The sequence below is a fragment of the Eretmochelys imbricata genome, chromosome 1 (genome assembly GCF_965152235.1).
Source record: "Eretmochelys imbricata isolate rEreImb1 chromosome 1, rEreImb1.hap1, whole genome shotgun sequence".
Lineage (NCBI taxonomy): Eukaryota > Metazoa > Chordata > Testudines > Cheloniidae > Eretmochelys > Eretmochelys imbricata.
The window spans coordinates 238,311,496-238,338,107 of NC_135572.1; the positions used below are offsets into that span (position 1 = coordinate 238,311,496).

The 26,612-nt window shown below is 41.7% G+C and overlaps 1 protein-coding gene across 1 annotated transcript in view; it reads right to left on the bottom strand.

The window, feature by feature from the left end:
* Positions 1-1,409: 1,409 nt before the first annotated feature.
* The window catches only part of BMAL2 (basic helix-loop-helix ARNT like 2), a 61,746-nt gene continuing 36,543 nt past the window's right edge, over positions 1,410-26,612 (bottom strand). The window contains exons 12-16 of the mRNA XM_077826120.1: positions 22,885-22,943; positions 20,010-20,118; positions 8,642-8,729; positions 5,554-5,662; positions 1,410-4,563 (exon numbers count right to left, since the gene is read on the bottom strand). Coding sequence (XP_077682246.1) covers positions 4,427-4,563; positions 5,554-5,662; positions 8,642-8,729; positions 20,010-20,118; positions 22,885-22,943 — 502 coding nt within the window. The 3' untranslated portion in view covers positions 1,410-4,426. The remainder of the gene's footprint in view (positions 4,564-5,553; positions 5,663-8,641; positions 8,730-20,009; positions 20,119-22,884; positions 22,944-26,612) is intronic.

The window sequence follows — 26,612 nt, forward strand, 5'->3', positions numbered from 1 at the left end:
TGTGTTAAGGGCTGTTATAAAGAGGACTGTGATTAATTGTTCTCTATGTCCACTTAAAGTAGAAGAAGTAATGGGCTTAATCTGCAGCAGAGGAATTTTAGGTTAGCTATTAGGAAAAAAACTTTCTAACTATAAGGGTAGTTAAGTTCTGGAAAAGGCTTCCAAGGGAGGTTATGGAATCGCCATCACTGGAGGTTTTTAAAAATGGGTTGGACAAACACCTGTCAGGAATGGTCTAGGTTTAACTGATCCAGCGTCATCACAGGAGGCTGGATTTGATGACCTCTAGAGGTCCTTTCCAGTCCTACATTTCTAGGATTCTATTCCAAAATGTCTTTTCTGTCCTATACTGGAAACAGTTGAGTAAACCCAAATTGATAGCGTAGCGCTTTGTCTCGTTAAAGCAGCTGACCACCTGGAGGTTTATGAGTCTGCTTCTGCCGTTAAGCTAATGGCCCTAGTAATTGGCAGCACGGGCTTTTAAACCTTGAAGTGGTGGGTTCATTCTCCCACAGATGATCTGACTGGGGACCATCATTAGACATCATCTAGCCACTAGACAGAGACACCCCCAATCAAAAAAAAAAAATCCCACACATAGTTAATTTGGGTTACACATCCTATCTGGGGAAGACTGTCCAGAGTTGCAGAAATCCACAAGTGTTCAAATCCCCATACATGTTTGCAGGGATTGGACCTAAATGTATCTAGTGCTTGAGCTCAAGAAACAGGTCAGAGGTACGAGTAGACTCTCAAACCACAATCCATGGTCTACTGTTACCTGAGGATGGAGGACCAAATTATATTAGCAAGAGTGACAATGCCATCTTCTGAAGTCTTGTAGTATGGTAGTAAGCCATATGTCCGATACTTTGTGTCATTCTAAACCCTCTGTGTATAGTGTGTGTCTTCAGCAACATTGTGCCAACAAAAGGAGCATAGGAGTTAGGTCATCAGTAACAATGGTTACTTTGACCAGTAACATATCATTTTCAACATTCAAACACTAACTTTTTTAAACCTTCAATTGCTGTTTATACAAAACATTACCACTTTTAAGAAACATTGTTACAAATAAATTGAACTCCCCCCCCCCATTTAATTTCATACATCACATTGCTCTACGTTTAAAAAAGGAGATTCGAAGAAAATGTCGGACATGAGCCAAGATTTGGGCGAGCGGTACTTTTTCAAACCATCAGAACTAACATTTTTCCCTCACCAAACACTGCCACGGACTGTTCAAGCAGCTCATTAAATTGATCTTCAGACTCCAAACACAGACTTTTAGAGACCCCCTTTTCACCCCTATTAAAATAGAAATCCTGGCACAATCTTAACTATTATACTGCTACCACATCCACAATAAAAACACCGGGCTTTAAACAAACACACATAATTACCTCAAATTTGTATAAAATATATTTTAATTTCCCCTCTCCGTTCATCATCATAAATATTTACAAAAGACATTGTACAATGTAGAATAGTGTGAAATCAGCAGGTTTGACAAATGGGGTTTTGCAAACAGAAAGGGTTCAATAAAGCAGCTAACAGACATACATACTGTACAGGTTGCTGATTACAAAGGGCTCAGCAAACTAGCGGAACAAAACTAGTTCTACAATAGGTTTGCTCTAAGGTAAAAAAGGTTTTCCAGGAGTAATCTGGGAGGAATCCCAAAACAGTGGTTTGATTATGCATGGTAATATCATCTCTTGTAAGAATCAATACTCCATTCTTGCATGAGAGCATCTGGACTCTTCTTTGAACAATCTGGTTTTAAACTGTTTATTTCTCTGGGTTACCTATAGAACTTGTTTTAATTAGAATTTATTTTTACTTTAAATGTTCAATTAGTAAATGCAGAATAAGGAAAACAGCCATTGTGTTTCATAGCTTTCCCTACAGTTAAAGTAATAATTAGAATCCATCTTTCAGAAACAGTTATAAAAATAGAATCTGATCACCATTCTGAAAAAGAGTCCTGATTTTCTGTGTTGCTCCATACCAAGGGCCAAATTCAGCTCTAGCAGTAAAATTATATCAGATATTATTGTCCCCAGGGTTGGAAATATATACATTTCAGACATCTCAGTAATTTTCTCTAATGTCTATAAGGTATACAGCTGTAGCTCAGTGGTTTGAGCATTGGCCTGCTAAACCCAGGGTTGTGAGTTCAATCCTTGAGGGGGCCATTTAGGGATCTGGGGCAAAAATTGGGGATTGATCCTGCTTTGAGCAGGGGGTTGGACTAGATGATCTCCTGAGGTCCCTTCCAACCCTGATATTCTATGATTCATCACAGAAGAAGATTATAGTATCCCACCTTTCAGAGTCAAATTATTGTCAAACAGAGGAAGTTTGACATCTAGTGGCTATTTAGGGTAATTACTTAGTACTTTTTCTTGAAATATCCTAGGAAATTTTCTATACAGCATTCTACACTCTTATCTAGATGCATCGGCAGTCTGCCGAGTGTCAACCATCACCTTTAATGTTAGGCATATGTGTACATCATCTGCAATCTCTTCCGTTAAAATATTAATAATTTTACATTTAGAAGACATACTGCTTACAAAGTGAACCTGTGTTTTCAAATTGTAAAAAATATTCTAAAATGAAAGGTCTTCACATCTCAAACATTTTCAATGCTTTTCTTTCATTTCATGAATTTGAGGCGGGGGGGAGCATATATGGCATAATCCTTTGACTGACTCACTCATTTATCTGCACATACAATGTATGAGGTAACACATCCATACCTGGATACTAATACCATATTGTTTTAATACAACATATTAAGGGTGCTGCACTCAAGGGTCACTGGATCACATGTTTTGCAAGAAGATTATAATATTAGAAATAAGAATGCGAAATACATCAATTATATATTAAAGGATTGTAGTAGCACAAAAAAAGTATTTGCAGCTAGTATTAAGTAATAGAATACTCTTTTATATAATACCTTTTATAGTACTTGTATTTTGGAGAAATCAATTCAGTGCCCTTTTCACAAAATTTAATATACCCCATATTGCCACTTGCGAACCACCTATTGCCAATACACACACACACACGTACGTTTCTCCTACTATTTTGTGTAGTTACATAACTCAAATGTAGTTTCAACAGTCTCAATTAATAGATAGAGATAAAGGCCAGGATTCTTTCAAAAGTGGCTAGTGATTTTGGATGCCTCAGTGTTTAAGACCTCAACCTTAGACACCTAATATTGGTGAGCAAAGCTTGCAAAACTGTATTTACATAAGATATTAAGCAGGAAAAAGCCATTAAGGTCAAACATACTTTACCACTTCTGATTAGTCTCAATCCCACTTTATTACTTTTTAAAATCTCCAGCTCCTCAATTCTCACTTTTCTCCAGATGTGAGATTATATTAACTAATTTTATATCTGCTCTCTTTAAATAACTATGCTCTATAACAGTGGTTTCAACTTATGGTCCGTGGACCCCTGGAGGTCCATAGACTATGTCTAAGATTTCCAAAGGGATCCATCTATCCCTTCATTCAAATTTTTTTAGGGAACTGCAAATGAAAAGAGGTTGACATCCACTGTTCTATAACATATTTCCAAGGCAATAATATCCCCTGAACTATAGTGACCAAATTGCTTTATTACAGTTACAATATTACTACTTTGGTTGTGTGTTCTGTCCTCTACTAATATATTTAAATAATCCTTTTATTAAAATATTTTGTTTCTCTCCTTCTGCACCTGTCACATTTGTGCTGTGGGACAATGTTTAACATTGTTTGTCCAGAACTCTCAAAGACTATTGTTTTTTCTTTTGTTTTTACTTGACTACAAAAATTGCACACAATACTTTTAGAAAGGGCAAAGAATTTTAAAATGTAGTGTCCCCTTTTGTACTATAGTACTTTATCTTACAATTTTGCAGTGTGGAAACCATATTTTCAAAGAAAGCATAGAGGTACAAAAACAAACATATCTCAAACTGCGCAAGTAGAGAAAGTCCTACAGAAGTGACATGTATAAATAATACACTTTTCCACCCAATTCGTAGAAGAAAATTACAAATAAAAGCTTTCTTTAAAAAGTATTAAAACATTCAGATTAACACAATTATTCCTATACATTGTACGGTATCTTTGGGTTAAACCTTTTTAGCAAAAATATAACCACGACTTGTAAGCACTCTAGTTAGATATGGAGCAAAAAAATTTTGAGGTTGTTGGTCATGAAAAAATATCACATTTTTTCCATATGTGCAGAACAAGCCATTTCTTTGTGAACAAAGCATAAAAGTCTTAGCAAATATACAGATAGTAAATATGAATTAAAATAAAGCCTTAAAAATTACCAATACAGTACTTGAGGATGTGTGGTTGTTGTGCATTACAGAATTTTACATTCTTCTCATTTGTATAAAAAAGAACCACTAGGAAGCCCATTGTATATCACTGAGTTCTGTTGGATCCCCGAGGCCTCCTTCAGCTTCCAAGTAATTCATGAGTGAAGCCATGGCAGTGTCATCATTTTCACACACTGCATCAAAATCCAATTGGCAACTGTCACCTAGGAAATAAGTAAAGAACACTATTTATGCAGCACAAAAACGTACAGAACAAGGTCACTTTCCAAACAAACTTACTTTTAAAACAGCAGCTGTCCTTGAAGACAAAGGGCACTTTACATTCTTACATGTGTTCAAAGATGGGTAAATTGAAGCAAGGTTTGGATTCAGGAGAGACACTTAGTCAAAAAAATAGGTAACTTGATTCTGGGACTAAAATTATGCCACTCCAGAGGCATACCTTAAACTTCATGCTAATAAAATGACAAATTTCAATTCATGCCAGTTAACTGGCAAACTTCACGCCACACCACTTAAGCAGAAAATTTTATTCCAGTTCATGACACTGAAGGGGGAAACTCACCTGTCACAGCACACAAAAGAAGAGCTGATCAATTTTTTTCTTCTTGGTTTAAAAAAAAATGGCCTTATTTTAAATAATCAAAATTTCAAAAGACATTGTTTTCATTTTTCACAATGTTTTCCACATTTTTATTTTAAAACATTCCAGAATTTTGTATTTACCAAAATCTCAGTTTTTGATAGAAAACAAGATTTCAATATAAAAGAAAAACGGGTCAGTCTCAGACCATATGAAATGGAAACAACTTCAAAATTTCAACCTGTATTGCAAAATGTTAATGTTTCACTCAGCTCTACATACACAAGCATTCATACTTTTTACATGGAGGGTCTGTACATCATGGCAGATTATATTCAGTTCCCTTAATCCTGCACAGCTCCTATTTTTGGAAGGAAGAACTGTGAAGCAGTCTATTTGTGAGTCGTGGAGAGCAAGAGAACAGACAGTAAACTTCTACTCAGGCTCTCTCTGCTATCATGGGGTATAATTATAATAGGAACCATGATAATCTCTCAAAACTGGCAGCATTTTTGAACACACCTACTATACTACCTTGTGATAAAGCTGCATCCATTAACAGAGTTTTCTTTAAAGGATAAGTCATGAATTGTAGTAAAAGAGCTCTTACTGAGAAGAGGTTCATTGCTTGGGAATGAAACAGTGTCCTGATTTTGCCCCAAGGTCTCTAAGCCCTCCATTTCTGAACGACATAACCGAATCGACTCTTTATTTGGCACCTGAAAGCACACAAAAAATGAAAATAATAAAGTTAGGTTATAAATTGATTAAAACCACCACACAAATTAATGAATTTCTCTCTAAGTCTAAAAAACGATCAAGGCTTCCATTTTCCACTTCATGTGCCATAATCTCTACAAGTTTACTGTAACAATAAAAATATATTTTCATGAAAAATACATTCTAGCTTTAAAAAAGACCCACCACATTTTAGTTTCCATATGTAAACTAAATTATTTGGACTGTGAAAATTTGTTTTAAAAAAAGCTGGTATTTCTGTTGTATTTTAAATCTTGTGTTCAGCATTCTAAGATTTAAAATGGTTTTAAATGGGTTTTAGTGCTTACAAGGAGTCTAGGAGTGCCAGGTTGACAGCAGTGGAAACTGACATCTTTTCACCTCCAAGATAACAGAGCAAGATCTACCACGGTGGTTTGGCAGTAAACCACTTTTCCTATAGGGGACCGTCCCTAGGGGCAAGAGCCAGGGATAGCTCTGCCACTGCAGCTGCGGAAGCAGTTTCACACATAGAAAAATGAAAAGAGTCCCAGTAAAATAAGTTTGTCTTCATCCTTAGTCCATGCACCATTCATATCTGTAATTTAAACCGAGTACCTCTCTGAGCCCTCTGTTATCTTGGATTCTATGGCACACATTACAGTAGTAGAAGAGAAAACAACAAGACTTCACTGAAGTAACCAGGAACAACACTAAGGGACACATTCAAAGAGAACCTTTAAATCAACACAATATATAGCTGAAGTCCTGGAGAGTGGTTCTATGACCGTAGGCTGCACTAATTAGAGGAAAAAGAAAAGGAGGACTTGTGGCACCTTAGAGGCTAACAAATTTATTTGAGCATAAGCTTTCGTGAGCTTCAGCTCTCTTCATCGGATGCATTCATTTTTTTTTCCTCTCCACTGAATGCATCCGATGAAGTGAGCTGTAGCTCACGAAAGCTCATGCTCAAACATATGTGTTAGTCTCTAAGGTGCCACAAGCACTCTTTTTCTTCTTGCGAATACAGACTAACATGGCTGCTACTCTGAAACTAATTAGAGGGTAGTTCAATATCTATGAGCCAATCAGTTCTGAGAAGGACAGACCTACAGTAATCCATGGGTGGAATGGACATCAGATATTAAAGAGGGAGAAAGGAGGGAAAAAAATCAATCAGTGTAGCACAACGCTGTTGAAAGAAACTCAGAATCAGAGAAGCGTATATACTCGTTCATAAGCCAAATTTTTTTTAGTAAAAAAGGGAAGCATCAGAGAAGGGGGTCGGCTTATGAACGGGTATAGAGAGGGGAGAGGTGGGACACAACCACCCTCCCCAACAGAGGGGGCAAGAAGAGGCAGCACAGCCAGAAGGGAAGAGGCGGGGCCAGAGTCTCTCCACTTCTGACCACGCTGCTCTCCCGCCAGCCTCTGAAGCAGCTGCAGCTCAGGGGCTGGCAGGCTGTGACCGCGCCACCTGGCCTGCTGGAGCAGCTCCAGCCGGGCCAGACAGCCTCCCCTGGCCAACCCCTAGTAAGGTGGGAAGGGATGGGGGGGGATCCCGGGCTAGGGGTGGGGCGGAAAGGGGTTACACGGGGAGGGGTCATGTAGGGAGTGGTCACAGGGGTTACTTCCCTGACCCCCAGCTTCTCCCCTACAAAACATTTTCCCACCAGTTGCTGTCCCGGGACATTTTGTTTACTTAAGTTTACCTGCGTGCCTGCAGACGCTCGAGGAAACAAACCATCTTGGCCCACCAGCGGCTTATCCTGATGGGCCAGGAGCCAAAGTTTGCTGACCCCTGAATTATAGGGTTGGCTTATGAATGGGTCATAAAACTAAGCCATTTTTACTTACCCATCTTGAGGGGATGGGGTGGGCGGTGTTGGGAGTCGGCTTATAAACTATCTGGTTTATGATTGAGTACATAAGGTACGTTTAAGTGGAAAGACAGTGACTGGATTCACAACAATGTTGTTGGAAGGAAAGAAATAAGGGATTGGGAGTATGGTGTACATTGATAACAGTAAGGGCAATATTGTACAATCTTGCAAAAAGATTCTTTATGCATACCCACCCCCATGCTGTGACATCAGTCAACATCACTCTTGGGTTAGACAGAAGGGTAGAGTCTCATAGCCCTGGTCTACACTGGGGTGGGGGCAGAAATCGATCTAAGTTACGCAACTTCAGCTACGTGAATAACGTAGCTGAAGTTGACGTACTTAGATCGACTCACCGTGGTGTCTTCACCGCAGCGAGTCCACTGCTGCCGCTCCCCCGTCGACTCCGCCTGCGCCTCTCGTGGCGGTGGAGTACAGGAGTTGACGGGAGAGTGCTCGGGGGTCGATTTATCGCCTCTAGATGTGATAAATCGACCCCCGCTGGATCGATTGCTGCCCGCCGATCCATAGAATACGCTGCTTCTCCACCTCTTTTATAAAAAGATTTAAAATTCAGAGGATACAACTCAATGGATTACAATTGTTTCACAGTAGAGCGGTGTGAAAGGTATATAGGAATGGTCATAGGAACCAGACATTTATCTTCATATTGCTGAATTGAATTCAGTCTTGGTGAATATTTTTTAACTATCTGATGGCTCCTGGGTGATGGTTTCAAATAATTTCCAAGTTTAGAAAAGTCCACATCACAAAAAACACCCTCCCCACATCTAGCATTTTTTTGTAGCCTCAGCAAAGATCCCCCAAGACCTTAATAGTCTTCCTAGCCCTGAGGGATGGTTACTCAAGGCTTGAACTGAGGTTCACTGGTGGTGTAGTGAAGAGAAGTTTGTACTCTTGCTGCCTGTGTCGTACCTCTTCTGTGAGCAGAAGACTTCAATACCCAGGATTGTCAGACACCTTGCACTGGCACTAATTCACACACAAAAATCAGTTTTAAGGTAGATCAAATGTAGGCTTTGAATTATTTGATAGTGACCTTTCACTGAAAGTTCTTGGTGTTAATAATATACTTACATTGCTGCATTTTGGAGTTAAAGTTGGAGAAGATTTCCTCATAAAATCAGATGGACTTAACTCACCAACAGATGGAGAACAGTGTAACCTAAAAAATATACATATGCATGTTGTACAATACATTCACTGTTGAGTATGAACTTCAATCCCTTCCATTTTAAAATGAGAAACTTATTTTGTCAGAGCATAGCAGTACCCACCAAAAAACCACAGGTGATAAGCTTTGAGACTTCAGACAACACTGCTTTGTCAAAAGCGAAGCTTAAATTCGGTCACATAGCTCACACACTTCCTGCTCCAAATTTTGGTAAAGACAGAGAACCAGTGGATCATCATGACACAGGATAATTAGTAGAACCCATTTTTGCTTCTTCTCAATTATCAAAATTAACAGACTTCAGGAAAAACTGTCATGAACACTTCAGTACAAAACTACTCGCTCTGGAGCACATAGCTTCCAAATATCAGAATACAGCTGTTCAGAAATTTTGGTATATAACAGAGTGGGAGGAAAAAGAAAAGAAAAAAAAAAAAAAGGATGGACTCTCCACAGCTCCTCTTGATATTTGCTTTTACTTCTAGTGTTATTTCATGAAGTTCTATCCTTTCCTTAAATTCTGGCGGGAAAACGAAAGTTACCTCTTTGAGATGGACTCTGCACATTCACTCATGAGAGCCTTGGAGATGCAGCACTGATGGTAGAACAACCTTGTAGCAGTGGCATTGGAGCACTCTCATGCCTTCTCCTGCGCCTCCCCTCACTGTTCCTGAACATTCTGCACGAGAGGCGAAAAAGGGGGGCCATGGAGCTCCAGCTGCCTCAGTTCTTACCACAGCCTCCCCAGGTTCAAAGTTGCAATTAGGACTCTGAGGAAAAGGGGAAGGTGGGTAGGGAGTGCGAATGTGAAGAGTCCATTTAGATGAGGACCAGTTATAGAGGAGTAACCTTCATTTCTTTGAGTGGTCTCTGTACATTTTTCATGGGATAGTTTCACAAGCAGTACTAGTCTCTAGAGGGTGAGGTGCTGAGTCCTAACTGAATTATCATTGTAGTACTGCCTTACCAAACTGAGCATCAACCAGGACGCTAGATCTAGGGAGTAGCGCTTTGTGAAAGTATGAATAGAGCTTCAGGTTGCAGTTCTGCTTACTTCTAAAAACTGGGATATGCCTGAGGCATGCCATGGCAGCCACCTTTGCCCTTTGGAGCGTTATCTAAACTACAGTGAGAGAGAAACATCTGCTTGTAGCTTTCCTCTATACAAAACTAACCCACTTACATAAATGCTGAGATGTACTTGTCTGTTCTTTATTTTCACTACCCCCATATGAAATTAAAGCTTTGTTGACTTTCTAAATTCCTGAGAACCATTTAAGTAGAAGGCTATTGCCCTCTTGGCAGCCAAAGTATGCAGTTTTACCAGATCAATGTCTGGATGGACTGATGGAGGTGTGTAGAAGAATGGACTCATTGTTGGAGCACCTGCTCACAGCTGGTGCTGGGGGAGCTTTTTCTTCTCTAATGCCCCCTGCTGATGATTGCTTTGGTCCCGCAGCAGTCATCATCTTCTTGAAACTCAGCCCTCCAAGCAGATCATGTTTTATTTCTACCCATTTCAGACTCATAAAAAGTCCAACAAATAGTCCCTATCATTACATCTAGTCTTTGACCCTCAACTCTGGATCCCACCATTGCTACATTCCTGCACTCAGGGCTTTCAGTTGTCTTTAATCCCTTCTTAGGGGCCTCCCATCACCTTCCCAAGTGACTGCTCAGGGAATCCAGGCCCTCCTACTACACTGGGTTCCAATCCAAGGACCCTGTAATCAGCAGCTGAGGTCTGCTCAGTCAGACCTTTTCTCCTGCCTCTGTGGACTTCTTCCTACCCATAGCCTTTTTTCCAAACCCCTTTCTGGGCTCTTGTAATGAGCAATGCCTCCCAGTGCTTCTCCCTGAGTGTTTGGTTCCTGCCCTTGGCAGTGTTGCAGATCCACCACAACTCTCATGTCAGGGCTCCTGCAAACAGGCTCCATGCAGTTTTCCACTCCCAAGGTCCTTCCATCTAGGAGTTCTACCTCTGCCCAAATCCTCCAGGATCACCCTCCTGCTCTTGGGTTCGGCCTCTCCCTGGTTGGGCCAGATCTTCCCCTTTACCTCAGGGCCCTGCATGAGCCTTCTACCTAATGGGACATCCCAGCTCTAGTCAGTTCCACCACAACTTTTTCTGCGCCAACTCCTGCACTTCAGTTCTTTACTACTAAGAGAGGGACTGCAGGGTTCCTTTCCCTTTCTCCCTGCAGGCCCCTTCTGCTGGGGACCTCCTACTTTTATAGCCCCACCCAGCTCTTTCCCAGCAGGGCTTCATCTTGAATTAGGCTTCGCTCACCACCCAGGTACAAGCAGGTGAGTTAATTGGCCTCTCAAGCCCACATTAGCCCTTTCAAACTGAGGATGGGGTATTCATCACACTACCCCTCAAGACTGTACCCTGCCTGGTACAAGGTCTTTTTGCCTTGGGGCGGAGCCTTCTTTAATTGTGCCTATTATCCACCTGTGCATCCCCCCTTCTCATCTTCCAGGAGCACTATCTGAAACTCCAACCTAAACTTCTCTTCAGCTCCCACCTCTCTCTCTTCAGGGCTCCCACAAGGACTTCTCTACTGTTTCTAGTTTTCCTCTTAGACTTGCTGCCTTCAACACCACATCCTCAGTCCCAACCCCCTTAGGTGCTTCCACCACCAAGACCTCTGGCTTTTTCACCCAGCCCTCAAGTCGCTGATGCGGAGCGGGAGGGTGGTGGTGGTGTCAACCATGTTTTATTAGGGGCAGTGATCTGTATCTGCACTCTCATAAATCTACAGCTAAGGGTAGCATAAAATCCCTCCTTTACCTGTAAGGGGTTAAAAAGCTGAAATAACCTGGTTGGCACCTGACCAAAAGGACCAATAAGGGAGGAAGATCCTTTCAAATCTGTGGGGGGAGGTTTTGTTTGTGCTCTCTGTGTGTGCTCTCTCGGGACAGAGAGAGGGACCAGGCAGGAAAAAAACTTCTCCTAAAACCCTGCCTGAAATAAGCATCTAAGATTACAAAAATTATAAGTAAAGCAAGGAAATGCGTTAGATTATCTTTTGTTTTAGCTTGTGAATTTTCCGTATGCTAAGAGGGAGGTTTATTCCTGTTTTCTTGTAACCTTAAAAGTTTTGCCTAGAGGGTGTTTTAAATCTTATTACCCTGTAAAATTACCTTCCATCCTGATTTTACAGAGGTGCTTCTTTTACTTTTTTCTTTATAATAAAGTTCTGCTTTTAAGAACCTGATTTGTTTTTAGTGTCATAAAAACCCAAGGGTCTGGTCTGTGCTCACCTTGTTTACCTATTTGGTTGGTATATTTTTCTCAAGCCTCCCCAGGAAAGGGGGTGAAGGGGCTTAGGGGGATATTTTGGGGAAACAGGAACTCCAAGTTGTCCTTTTCCTGAATCTTTGTCTAACTCACTTGGTGGTGGCAGCAATACCGTCCAGGGACAAGGAAGAATTTGTGGCTTGGGGAAGTTTTTAATCTAAGCTGGTAGAAACAAGCTGAGGGGGGTCTTTCATGTGGGACTCCACATCTGCACCCCAGAGTTCAGAGTGGGAAGGGAACCCTGACATACAAACATATTGTTCAGACTCTGTATTTACCCCAACTTCCACCCAATTTGTTGCAGGGGTAGTACACCTCTGTGTTCCCTTGAGCCTCCTACTAATAGGGCTTAGTTAGCTGACAGGGCCACAGCCACACCTGTTTTACCTGCAACCATTATACTGGCACTGCAGGACAGCCACTCCTTCTCTTCCCCATTGCTCAGGCCCCATTCTCTCTCTAGCTGCAGCTCACTTTCCCTTGAGGGCAGTGCCTGTTTAAATGCCCCACTACCATACCAAAAATCTCCTTACCCATGATTTGGCCAAGCCTTTTCAGTTATTTCCATGCTTTTCCCCCCAGAGCAAGCCTGTGTGTCATGATACACATAGGGGAAGGCCTTTCCTGCCCACCAGCATAGCACACGACCCTGGCTGGTCCTCGGCACTCCTGGCTCCCAAATAATTTTTCTTTACCCTATGCCTATGGCAACTGAGTGCTTCCTTTCTCAGGCTCTCCAGGAGGTTTGTTGCTCCTTCTCCAATAAGAACAGTCACTCTGTAGATCCAAACTGCACTTCCCACTGCAACTGTTGGTTCTCCAGGAACTACAACAGTGCCTGAGTCTGCTTTGGGTGCTTAGTCTTTTCCTGAAACAAACCCATGAAATCTGGCAACCACATAATGTCCCTCCATGCTCCACAGTGGGAGAGTAACCCTTTCAAGAAGGCCTCAGTATATACTAACTCCTCCCTCTTTTTTTCTTTCCTTTTTCCTATGCACCAGTGACCCTTCTCACTTTCTCCTTATTTGAGAGCTGACTGTTCTGTCTGCACTCTTCACCTATGTAGAAGAGCAAACTTACAACTGGAGCATCCCCTCATAGCTGGGCGTGGTGTAGCAGCTCTTTCTTCTTTAACTTCCCCTGCCAATGATCACTCTAGTTCCACAGTGGTCTGCCTCTTCTGGCAACAACATGCGTCCTACGCATGTAATAGAATGAGGAGGAAGGGTATTGTTATTTAAAGGCTGGAATACCAGTTCTTCTTCTTGATGGTTGTTAGGATATAGATATTCAGGCCTGTTTGCAAAGGCCTATACTCTAAGAATTTAGGTGTATTCTTATCACTTAGCCAGTTATAGAGGTATAAAAGAAAGACTCAAAATCACTGTCTGCCGGTGTAAGGGCCTTCTCTGACTGTGACAGTCTGAGGCCCTGTTCTTAGGCTAAGGCCTTTGGCTAAGCAACAGAGGCAGCAATAAGCTGGGAAACGAATGGTCACATCCTCACATTCCAAACTAGTCACATTGAAATAAAGTGCTATTGGGCTGTTAGGAATACAATCCTGTCCTGATAATGCCTCTCGCCTCCACAGAAAGGGAAGTGCCTAGAAGCTGTAGAAGGAAACTTAGTTTGATAGCATCCTGTCTGGCAAGAACTCACTTATCAATAGCTGGGATGTGAAATCTTCATTTCTGTGTTGTTCTATCACCGTAGTCCCCATTTCTCTATTGTTTGTCTGCATAATCTCTGTCTGGTTCTGTGATTGTTCCTGTCTGCTGTATAATTAATTTTGCTGGGTGTAAACTAATTAAGGTGGTGGGATATAATTGGTTAAATAATCATGTTACAATATTTTAGGATTGGTTAGTTAAATTTCAGTAAAATGATGGGATAAGGTAGAGCTAAGCAGAACTCAAGTTTTACTATATAGTCTGCAGTCAATCAGGAAGTGGTGGGTGTGGGTGGAGGAAGGGAACAGGGAATGGAGATGGGGAATTGGAATCATGTTTTGCTAAGGGAGGGAATGGGAACGGAACAGGGGTTGGGAAATTGGAATCATGTTTTGCTAAGGGGGGAATGGGAACAGGGACACAGGTAAGGCTCCGTGGTGTCAGAGCTGGGAAGGGGGACATTAAGGAAGGAAACTGGAATCATGCTTTCTGGAAGTTCACCCCAATAAACATCGAATTGTTTGCGCCTTTGGACTTCGGGTATTGTTGCTCTCTGTTCATGCGAGAAGGACCAGGGAAGTGGGTGAAGGAATAAGCCCCCTAACAATGGTTAGTAGATCTCAAGAGATCTAGCTGTAGATCTAGTGTCATTCAGATTTTTCTAAGACTGCATCTGATCTTGTACCAAACAGACTATCTCCTTAAAAGGCAAGGTCTTCCATATGTGTTCTTAGATTTCTGGTGAAGGTCAGATGATCTCAGCCATGAATGCTGCTTTAATGCAACAGCTGACACCACTGCCCTGGCTGCTGTGTCTCAGGGGTCAAATATGGCTCAGGACTTCCACCAGCTTTTACTAGTCTTCAGGAAGAGATGTGGCAAAAATAGCCTTCTTCTCCCACAGATAGTACTGGTAGCTGGACATCACAACTTGATGATTAGAAACCCCAACATCCACGGACCCTGAAGAGAAGACTTTTTTCTGCTGAGGGCATCGAGCTTTTTTCTTTTTTGGGTGGATGGGCTAAAATATGCCTGTCCTTTCGTTCTTTAGGAAACAGCAGCAACGACCAGTGAACTAGGAGCTGGATGTTTGTGGGAAAAGTCCATATATTTCATATAGTACATATAGTAAGTAGAAAAGTTTATCAAGACATTACTTGACCAGTTGCAGGATTTGACCATATAAGATTGGCTAGCTGCAATAATGGTTCCAAAATGAGGAGTGTGATTTTACCGCTGGAAGGAGATTCCAAAATAACAAACACAGGATGAGAAGTCTCTTCCACTGTGAATATTTTCTACACTGTAGCCATTCTTTCTACTAGTTAATGTAACTGAGCATCATCTTCTGACAGAGAAGATGACCCCACATAAGAATGGCCACGCTGGGTCAGACCAATGGTCTATCTAGCCCAGGATCGTCTTCCCACAGTGAATGGTACCAGATGCTTCAGAGGGAATGAACAGAACAGGACAATTTATTATAGAGTGATCCATCCACTGTCATTCAGTCAGAGCTTTTGGCATTCAGAGATTTAGGGACACCCAGATCATGTGGTTTATCCCTGACGATCTTGGCTAATAGCCACTGATGGACCTATCCTCCACGAACTTATCTCATTCTTTTTTGAACTCAGTTGTACTTTTATATATCAGGAGACACTGGTTGACTGGTTCCATGCCAGTGTTCTGGAATTTGGTGACACCTTCTGGTTCATCTTCTGAAAAGATATCAGGGACTAACATTGGACAAGGGTCCCTCTGAAGTGGAGGTGCAGACTGATCCAGATGAGTTCAATCCAATGCACAAAGTTTACCCTGTTCCCTCTGAGGAGAGGGGATCTTTGTAAAGATGGGACTGGTCAGCATCCTTTTAATAGCTAGGCAAAGGCCAGTAAGGTCTGTGACGAGTTTGGTCACAGAAACTCCCTCAAGACTGTCACTAGATGTGCTGGGATACCACTGCGAACAAACCCCCCCTGCCAGAGAAGTCTTCCCTCCACTCCCATCTTGTGGATCTAGACACACCAGTCAGCTACAGCACATGACCAAGAGGTCATGCCCCCCTGCAGTTCACAGAAACTAAGATTCACTTAGCCCAGGGGCTTCTCAGTTAACAGGGACTTTCCCAACACCCAGTATTCAGTCTTTCTGGTAGACTAAACCCCAATTGAATCCGTTTTGCTCTGTATAAAGCTTATACAGGGTAAACTCAAATTGTCCACCCTCTCGAACACAGATAGAGAGATATGCACAGCTGTTTACTACCTGGGGGAGCAATTACTAACTCTGGGTTAATTAATAAACAGAACTGATTTTATTAAGTATAAAAAGTAGGATTTAAGTGGTTTCAAGTAATGACAGACAGAACAAAGTAAGTTACCAAGCAAAATAAAACAACACACACAAGTCTAAGCCTAATACATTTAAGAAACTGAATACAGGTGTAAATCATCCTCAGAGATGTTCCAATAAGCTTCTTTCACAGACTAGACTCCTTCTTAGTCTGGGCCCAATCCTTTCCCCGGTACAGTTTTTGTTAGTTCCAGCTTAGGTGGTAACTAGGGGATTTCTCATGATTGATGCCCCTTTGTTCTGTTCTACCCGCTTTATAGCTTTGGCCCAAGGCGGGAATCCTTTGTCTCTCTGGGTTCCCACCCCTCCTTCTAAATGGAAAAGCACCAGGTTTAAGATGGGTTCCAGTATCAGTGACATGTGACCATGTCACTTAAGACCTCATTCTTCATTACCCACAGGCTGGCCCCCATATCCACAAGAAGGCTTGCAGGTAAATAAATCATCTACAGCCAATTGTCCTAGTCAATGGGAGCCATCAAGATTCTAAACCACCATTAATGGCCCACACTTTGCATAATTACAATAGGACCTCAAAGTTAACTTCATATTTCTAGGATTAAATACAAGAATGATACATACAGACAAATAGGATGAACACACTCAGTAGATTGTAAGTTTTGTAATGATACCTTACAAGAGACCTTTTGCATAAAGCATATTCCAGTTACATTATATTCACATTCCAAGCATACTTGCATAAAGCATGTGGAGTGCAATGTCACAAGGTCATCTAACCCAAGGTGGTATATTCCATTCTTGCCAGTAAGCTGCAAGAGAAGTTACGCAACGCTCCCTAGCTGTGCAGGTACATCGTTTTAGGCACCCAGAGCAGCCGGCGGACCAGTAAATCACCACAGGGTTGTGGACACCCCAGCCAGTGGCTCCTACCCTGAGCCGGAATCAGCTGCTAGTTCTGGCTGGGCTGGAGGCAGGGGAGGACAGGATTTCCTCTTCCTATGCACAGAGTGGCTGAGGCTGTGTCAGACCCACCCCCAGAGACCTTCCCCAGCTGCAGAAAGCTCAGCATCCTTCCTTGCTTCCTGCCCTCATCGCTCCTCAGCTGAAGGGGGGGCAGGGGGCACTGAATAGGGAGTTGCTCTCCCATCCGCCCAATCCCTGTGCATCTGGACCTACCATACCCAGACACCTCTGCCAATCCTCACCCTGTACATCCAGAACCTCCCAAGCCCTCCATACCGGACCCCCACCCCATTGAACCTCAACCCCTGCATCTGGAGCCCCCTGCCCCCAGACCTCCTGCCTCCAGACCACCCCACATTGAGCTCCCTGCACTCAAACCCCCACCCTGATGAGCCCCACCCCCATGAGCCCCCACATCCAGACCCCCATGCCACTGACCCCCAACTAGCTGCACCCAGACTCCCACTGCCCCAGCACCCAGACCCCTCCACTGAGCCCCAACTGCTTTCACCTGGAAGCCCCTGCAGAGTCCCATTGCCCCTGCATCTGGACCCCCCCCCCCATGAGCCTCTGTGCATCCAGATCCCCCCACACACCTAAACCCCCCACTAAGCTTCCTGCCCCCAGATTGTCCCATATAGAATCCTCTCACCCACACCTGGATCCCCCCCACACTGAGGCCGTCCACACTTAGATCCTGCCTGGTTGAGCTTGCCTGCCCCACACATGGTGCACCAAGCGCAGAGGAGCAAGGCCCCAGGGTGTTTCTGGGGTAGTCCCAGGCCTTGTGCTATGTCATGGTTGGGTGCAACCTCACCACTGAGTCTGTGTCCTGGGGGTGGGGAGGCTGCAGGGTGATCTCCCACCTTTGTACAACCAGTGGCCTGTGCTCCCCACTGCCACGCTGGACCCTCTGCATTTATTTATTGACAAATTAAAATTCTGCACAATTTTGCAAGGTTTTAAAATATTGAGCGCAGAATTTTTAGTTTTTTGACACAAAATGCCCTTATGAGTAATCCTAATATCCCTGTTGGATAAGGGTATTCTGTTTGTCTAAATTATCTGTATGTTGTGTCAGTTTAATGTCTTCTAGTGTATCTGAGCCACTCCACAGGAGAAAAAAAGGTGGCAAGTTAACAGGTCTGCACTGGCCCGAGTCTTCAGACTGTGGATCCCAATGCAGATGAGAGAGAATTCAAACTTGAGAGAGTATTAGTCTTGGTAAGTATAGTACAGAAAATGGCGAGGCAAGCTTCCCTAGGGACCCTGTAGATGTCCTGAGGAATGTAGCAACACTTCAGGGGAAACCTGTAACTTGGAGGAGGGATTTCTACTTTTTTTCCCCAGTGGGGAAGATGCAGGAGGGATACCCAACATATATAATATATATTTTAGATTCCCTTGCCTTTCTGCCCAGAGGATCCCTGAACCGGGGTGGCCTTTGGCTCAAAGTATGGTTCTCACTGCAGAGTATGGTTCTGGAACTGATTTATGAACTTATCTGCTTTCATTGGTGCAGTGGTGGCCCAACATTGAGGAGTCTGAAGTTGTGTCTAGAGCCTTTTGGCCATTATTTTGGGGGGTGGAGTTGGGGGGAGGAGAGGAGAAATAGATATGCTTGTTACATTGGGGTATGACCTTTCTTTCCAGATTTATTGTCACTGGGATCCTTTATTTTTGGTTTGGGCTCCGAAGGTCTTGGAATTGAGGCCATGGGATCTGAGGGGGCCCTGGTGTACAGACTGGTCTGCTAACAGAAGCCAACGGGTGCACCATTTCTTTTGCTCAGAATAGAAGGTGCTGGATCCCAGCGATTGCATTCCTAAAGCTTGGTTCTCCCATCAAAGGTCAACACTTGCAGGAACCCATCTTACTGAACGGTTAGATCTGATGGCTGCAGATCCTTTGGTACGGTGATGCTAGATTTTACCCCAGTAATGGGGGTCGGTAATTGGGACAGGATTGTATACTCTTTTGAATCCTTGAAGGAGCTGGGGCTGAAGCAGGCCTATCTGTATTCATGGATTCTAAAAATCTGGAACCAGAAAACTTAGCCATTAAGGCTTCCTGGAGAAGTAATTCCAGAATATTTGGAGCTGGTTTTCACATACCTTATGAGTTATAAGTGTGAAGGTGTGCCATATGGCACAGCAAGATGGAGAATACCTTCTCCGATCTAAGTCAAATACCTTGCATGGGTATATGAAGCTGGTAACACAGCAGGAGAAGAGACACACCTCTTAAATCTTAATCTTTTCTCTTTTGGATCTGTGGATTTATGCTGAGGCACAGGAATAGACTAAAATGAATTTAAAAACTCTATTTATTTAGAAGAACTTTTATTTAAATGGTTAATTCTACATTAACAGAGCTAGTCAAGGAACTGAGTTTTGAGTCGATGATTCCCAGTCGGAATGACTTGGTGAGGTTCATGGTCTGGCTGCAACTGTGCCTGAAAGGAACTGAGGAGGCTGGAATGCCAGACCACCTTTTAGAACCTCACCCTCACAATATTCGGGAACAGTGAGTAGAGGGATGGGCTCTAAGGCTTTCCAACAGGCACTGCTACAAGAAGGTTCCACATTAGAGCTGCACTGATGGCACATCTCTTAGATATGAACAGGCAGAGGCCATTTGAAGGTAAGATTATTTCTAGTCCCCAGGTATCTGTTCTAATTTAATTAAAGTGAAGATGTGACAAATCCAGAATAATACAATTTTTAGAAATCTGGGTGAATAAGCAAACTTTTTAAAATAAAGAATGACTAGCATACTACTAAGATAGTTATCAGGTCAGTGCTCTGCACTGTCATGAAGAATCTCAGGTTAGGTTGCTATACTTGGTCTCTCCTGAGGCAGTGTACCAATGCTGAACCAAAAAACACCTACTCATATGATATGATAAAATAAAAGCAGTACACTAGTGAATTCCCAATTACTTATGCTTCTCCCATCACATTCTACTCTTCTTTGCTTAAAAGCTTAAAATACAATTTCAATTTTCATTACCTTTCTAAGTTCATTACTTCATTTGCAATCTCAGTTCCTATGCTTCCAGCACCAAGTATTGTTCCAGAGGACATCCCAGGTACACTGGGAAAAGACTGCTTTGAAGTATCTACAATTACAAAATGAAAACTAAGTTGAAGTTCATTAAATGTTAAAATATTTTCACTATACAGCAGGAAACAATTAACCCATCTCTTCTCAACCTTTAACCTCTTATTTACCTAAAACAGATTCCTTACTCGTGTTACTAACAACTTAGAGAGAATTTTATAAATCTAATTGATTTTCATTGTTCACTTATCTTCGCATTTTACTAAGCTTCACCAATGAAACTATTGCATTTCATTTACAATCAGGGTGGACCACTTAAATCATGATTTAAATTGGCAATCATTTTGCATTTGTATTTTTTAGTTATTTTCCTAAAGAAAGGTTAATTCTCATTAATTAATAACCATTAAAACACATTGATGTGAAATAAAATATAGCATTTACACTAACTTTGGTGCTTCTTTTTTGGTAACCAAGAAGATACAATGTATCTACACAAGATTATTTAATCTATTATAGTTTAATTTACATCTATTCAGATTCTTAATTTTTACACCTTTTATTTATGTTAGAAAATAGTGAACAATGCACTTATTACATGTTGATTTTTTACTTGTAATTTGTGTCAAGCTCTGTGTGATGAAAATTAAAATTAAATTAATTTTTTTTATTAGCTAAATGTGCTGGATACCTAAGAAAAAAGTTTTACAATGTTTACTGACTGATTTATTAAACAAAGGAAGTAGTATCTGTAGTTAGTGAATTGAACACATTGTTTCTGGTCACCATGTTCTTCAAGACTGCCATTTAACTGAACTGGTTAAATAAACTGAAATGAAAATATTCTCTTTGCACTTGCACAAGACTCTCAAAAATGGCCATACTGGGTCAGTACAACGGTATATCTAGCCTAGTATCCTGTCTGACAGCAACTAACACCAGATGCTTCAGAGGGAATGAACAAAACAGGGCAATTATTGAGTGATCCATCCCCTGTCATCCAGTCCCAGCTACTGGCTGTCAGAGGCTACAGACACCCAGAACATGGGGTTGCATCCCTGACCATCTTGGCTAACAGCGACTGATTGACCTATCCTCCATGAACTTATCTAATTCCTTTTTTAATCCAGTTATACTTTTGGAAACAAGTTCCAAAAGGCTGACTGTGCATTGGTGAGAAAATACTTCTGTTTGTTTTAAACCTGCTGCCTAACCATTTAATTGGGTGATCCCTGGTTCTTGTATTATGTGAAGGAGTAAATACCGCTTGCTTATTCACTTTCTCCACACCACTCATGATTTTACAGACCTCCATCATATCCCCCCTTATTCATCTCTTTTCCAAGCTGAAAAGTCCTAGTCTTTTTAATACCTCCACATGTTCCATACCTTTAATCATTTTTGTTGTCCTTCTCTATACCCTTTCCAATTCTAATACATCTTTTTGAGATGGGGTGACCAGAACTGCACACAGTATTCAAGGTGTGGGCATACCATGGATTTATACAGTGACCGTACCTGGTCTCTGAGGGCCACAACCCCCAGCACTGAATGCACACATATGCCACCCGTCCACAAGGCAGGTAATCATACATGTTGCATTCAGTACAACAAACAGGATAGCCCCCCACTCTGCTGCTGGACTTCTGCCTGAATTCTTTTTACTCCTGCAGCTTTTTTTTGTTTTTGTTTCCTACTTCTGTCAAAAGCTGACTTAGCATTTCAGCAAACGCTGGTTCCAGGTGCATTGCCAGTGACTTCCACCAGTTCAGTGGTTTTACTTTTTTTAAAAACTTCGGCAGCAAATATGTACTGCTTAATTTTTTAAAATTTACATTATCTTCATAAATTATAGTAAATTTAGGCCTTAAACATAAATTGTCATAATTTAAAATTTAATTTTAAATGTTTTTTTAAAAGGCTACATTTAAATAAAAAACTGATTTTAATGTGATTTTTAAAGCACTGATTTTTATCCATCCTGCTTATCATCAATTTCACGTTTTTCTACACATGTACTGTGCTGCAGTTTACCAAACTGCAAAGGAATGTTTAAAAATTGTGGTTTCTTTTAAAGTCACCTTTTATAAACCTTGCAGGTTCTGTAACTCTAACCCTCCTTTTTCTTGAAAAAACACAAACATTTAAATATAAATACTCATACTGTCTGTGCTGTGTTTCCTATCAAGAGTGCTAATAGCGTAAGATTGTTGTTTTCGTTTTACTTTAAAAAAAATTTTTTTTAATTATCTGCGTACAAAGCCCAGCTAAAAGAGGATGAGTGAAAAAGAAAAGGTCTGTGGCTAGATGACATAGCAAGTAAGGAAGCAGGTAGACAACTGATTCTATTTACAGCATATAAACACCGAGATAAATCTGTCAGTACCATCCTACATTCATAATTGGGTACGCGTAAACATCCCAACATTATAATACCAACTAATATTAAACAAATATTATCATGATTAAACTCAGAATGAACCATTCATCTTTTCTTTTGAACTTGCTCTGTGTTAGCAGTGTATCATTCTGCCTAGCTGAATACACAAGTTTAGGAGGTGAATAAGGGAGACCAGGCAAATAATCATGATACCTTGGATCACAAAGGGACGCAGTGAGCTACAGGAGCTAAAGATGCTATGTTTAAGTACAGAGCTTTGTATTGGTTTTGAGAAAGCTTATTTTCCTCACACAACCCACTTGGATCAGATGGTCACAGGACCCAGATTATTCCAATACTACATACTAATCGCTTATGGAATGATCTTGTAAGAAATGTACACACTACGACTATAACATTTTGTGACCTAAAAACTGTACTTGCCTTCTGAGGACTGGGAACTACAGGGTAGTAATGCTTCGTCTCCCGACTCATTGTGACCCCTTAGAATTTAAGGGCATAGAAAAAAAAATCAGTAAAATTTAAAACACAATACACAGTATACTTGGTATTTGAATGAAAGTAGTACATGAAACCGAGTAAAACATGTCACAATTCTGGGCACATGACAAAGTTATATATGTTTGATCCTTTTTCACCAGAAAAACTGAATTCCTACTGCTAAATAGGAATGCTCTGTGTGTTATTGCTTTGTGCCAGGACAATCCCACTTTCTGTGGCATTGTTGGATCATATTAAAGAAGTTCTGTATTAAAATCACAAATGAGCTTGATTCCCCATAGTTTAAATTCCAGGGTATTACTAATTAAGAGATCTCTTGGTTTTTGGTACTGTTTCTCTCCCTCTATGTGTGAAACTTGCAAGCTGCTAATTGCATTAGTACATTCTAAGACAGAGTCTGCTCTCAAAGCAATACTCTGTAACAACAGAAACAGCACCCAGAGACTCCCCGCCCTTTTGTTGTGTTAACAATTGTGATTAAAATAGAGACAGAGGATGTATGTGGATGGATGCTTGGTGTGGATAATAACTGAATGATCAGGGAGGTGACAGCCTCAGAATCCAGTGTCCATCGGCTGAAGAAGGCGACAACTGGAAATAACCAGAGGACCCCCGGAGGGCAGACTGGAATCCACCCAACAGCCTCAAGAATGGGGAGAACCAAAGAACAAGATAACATCTAGCAGAATGGAGCCGTCAAGAATGTGCTATCTGCTGATTGATTCAGCAATAGCATGATGAAACAATTCCCATAGACTGGCATAGGAAAAAACTCCTATAAAAATGGAGTCTAGAAAGTGAGAACTTGGGGGTCTGATTCTGCAAACCAACTTCCAGGAGCATCAGATGAGCATCTGACAAGGCACAGCTCCCTCCTCATATCCAGGCCACCTGGCCAGTGGCTTGGCATAAGCAACTCTAAGGCTGGTAACTATGATAACAACCTTGCGGAACCTGTGTGTGTGTATGAATGAATGTGTGAATAAATATGAGATTGAATGGAATGTTATAACTATAACTAACTGCTTACTATGATTCTTTCTGTATTCACAATAAATGTGGTATTTTGCCTTTTCCTCTTTAATAAGATCCTGTTGGTTTTTAATTTATTGGTAAAAAAAAATCAGTAAAATTTAAAACACAATACATAGTATACTTGATATTTGAATTAAAGCAGTACATGAAACCGAGATAAAACATGTCACAATTCTGGGCACATGACAAAGTTATATATGTTTGATCCTTTTTCACCAGAAAAACTGAATTCCTACTGCTAAATAGGAATGCTCTGCGTGTTATTGCTTTGTGCCAGGACAATCCCACTTTCTGTGGCATCAGGTGAAAGATTTAGCTCCACTTATTCGCCAGTTTTGTTTAGGTTATATTTTACAACCAGTGAAGGAAGCTAGAGCAACAGAAAACACAAAGAATTAGACCAAACTCCTCTATCATGAGGCAGTGAGGAATGCACTTTGTCTAAAACCTGCCCAGGAACATAACTCACCAGGATGGGTAATCCTAATGTGCAAGGGGACCCATGTTTGACCTGCAGATTGGTGAAGAACAGCTGCTTAGGCTTGTGTCTGAGGAAAGTCACATAAATGCCTCCAAGCACCTCAGGATGAATCTGTGCTCCCTTCTTCCCAGCTTAAGGAGTAGTAAATTCCATGCAAACTTCTGCCAGGAAGGGCAGAGAACAAAGGTTCTTTTTTTGTGTCTCTATGGAAAAGCTACCTCTATATTCTCCAGGGTGTGTTTTGTGGTTGTGTATGTACCTCTCTCATTCTCAGCCCCAGTTACCAAGGGAGTCAGGATAGTACACCAAAACAGGCCCCATCTGAACTTTCTGGCTGAAAAAAGTGTCTTGGGGCACATATCCACTCTGCTAGACGGATAGCTATGGAGGACCTTCACCCAACCTGCTGTTGAGACATCAGAGAATTACTACCTCTCCTGATATATATGGCTTGTCAGGCACTGGGGATTGGCAACAGGTGGGTTGGACAGTCATCTTTCTTGGAGGAGGACTATGTTCCCTTTGACATTCAGTAGGTGTCCGTGGCTGGAGAACCCAGTAGTCATGAAGCTGTTACGGTGTCCATACCACTAACAGATGAAGTACAATTACTGGTCCTACTTTTATGTATCTTTTTACCTGTTGAACTTTGCCAAATTGTTACAGAGGGAGCAACTGTGTATCATTCCCTACAGTACCATGAGACCTTAAGATAAGAATACAAACTAATTCACAGAAACTGAACAAACTCTTTGGGGTGGGAAAAAGAGTTTCAACTAGCTGGATTTAGCACTGCATAATTTTACACTAATGGAGAAATGATTGAACAGATCAAGTAAAAAGTAAATATAACCATGATCTTCTATCAAACGCCCACATGGAAGCAAACAGAGTAACGGTTGCAAAATGTTTTGTTTCAATTTTAACATTGCCATATCTTTCTAAAAGGGGCTCTCTCACACAGTTATGAGTGTGAAAATGCAATTTGAAAATTGTAAATAGGTCACAGAGTAGATAGTGTCAACTAAGGCAGAGTGTTTGGTCATCTCTGCATTTTTTCCCCCCAAGAAGTGTGCCCTTAGTAATGTAGGTGTATGGTAATAGCTACTGAGTGGTGCCTCTTACCTAAGCCAATCTGCATGTGCTGATCAAGTGCATAAGAATGAAACAGGTAAAGGGATGGATTTTAAAGTGGGAGGCAGCAACTTAATAAAGCTTTAACTTTAATACCAGACGTTTACGCAGGTCCAACATGGTGCCTCCTGCTAAATAAGTTTTCAGGTTTGGCCCCCTATAGCCTCCCTAACCCTTAGGATTCAGCCCATTTCTGAATTCTCTTACCCTTCCATTCTGAGGGAGAATATGGGTACACATGAAGGATACCTCAGTCAACAAAGATTTAAGGTTGGGTCGCACATGCGCAGTCCCTGTCTCACGCCGCCTCAGGCAGTTAACTGGTGCTATGCGACCAACCGCCCCTCTGTTCCTTCTCTACTGGAGAGATCAAGTATTAATGTCCGAAGTAGAGGGGAGGAAGGGAAGGAGGGAGGATAGTGGAGCACCCTCGGGGACACATCTCAAAGTACCTACGTTACGGCACATGGTGAGTAACTTTCTCCTCTTCTTCGAGTGCTGTCCCTGTGGGTGCTCCACTTTAGGTGACTTCAGAGCAGTGCCCTCCGGAGGAAGGAGGGGGCTTTGGAGTTGAAGGAGTAAGAAAAGACAGTACACTGAGCCCAAAGAACGCACTGAATGTTGCCTGTTGTTGTAATGCGTAATGCTACGTAAAGGCATGGACTGAGGCCCAGGTTGTAGCCCTACAGATGTCCATGATGGGCACTTCGTTAAGGAAAGGAACAGAGGTCGAGAGGGCTCTGGTGGAATGTGTGCGAATCCCTTTAGGGGGTTGCCGGTCACATTGATGGTAGCATAGTTTTATACAATCAGAGAACCACTTGGAGAGCCTCTGTTTGGATATGCCACTCCCCTTGGAGCGTTCAGTAATGGAAATGAATAGTCTGGGTGATTTACGAAATGGTCTTCTTTTGTCTATTTAAAAGGCCAATGCCCTCCACACATTAAGAGTATGAAGTGTTGTGTGTTTTCTATCCTCATGAAGTTTAGGGTAGAATGT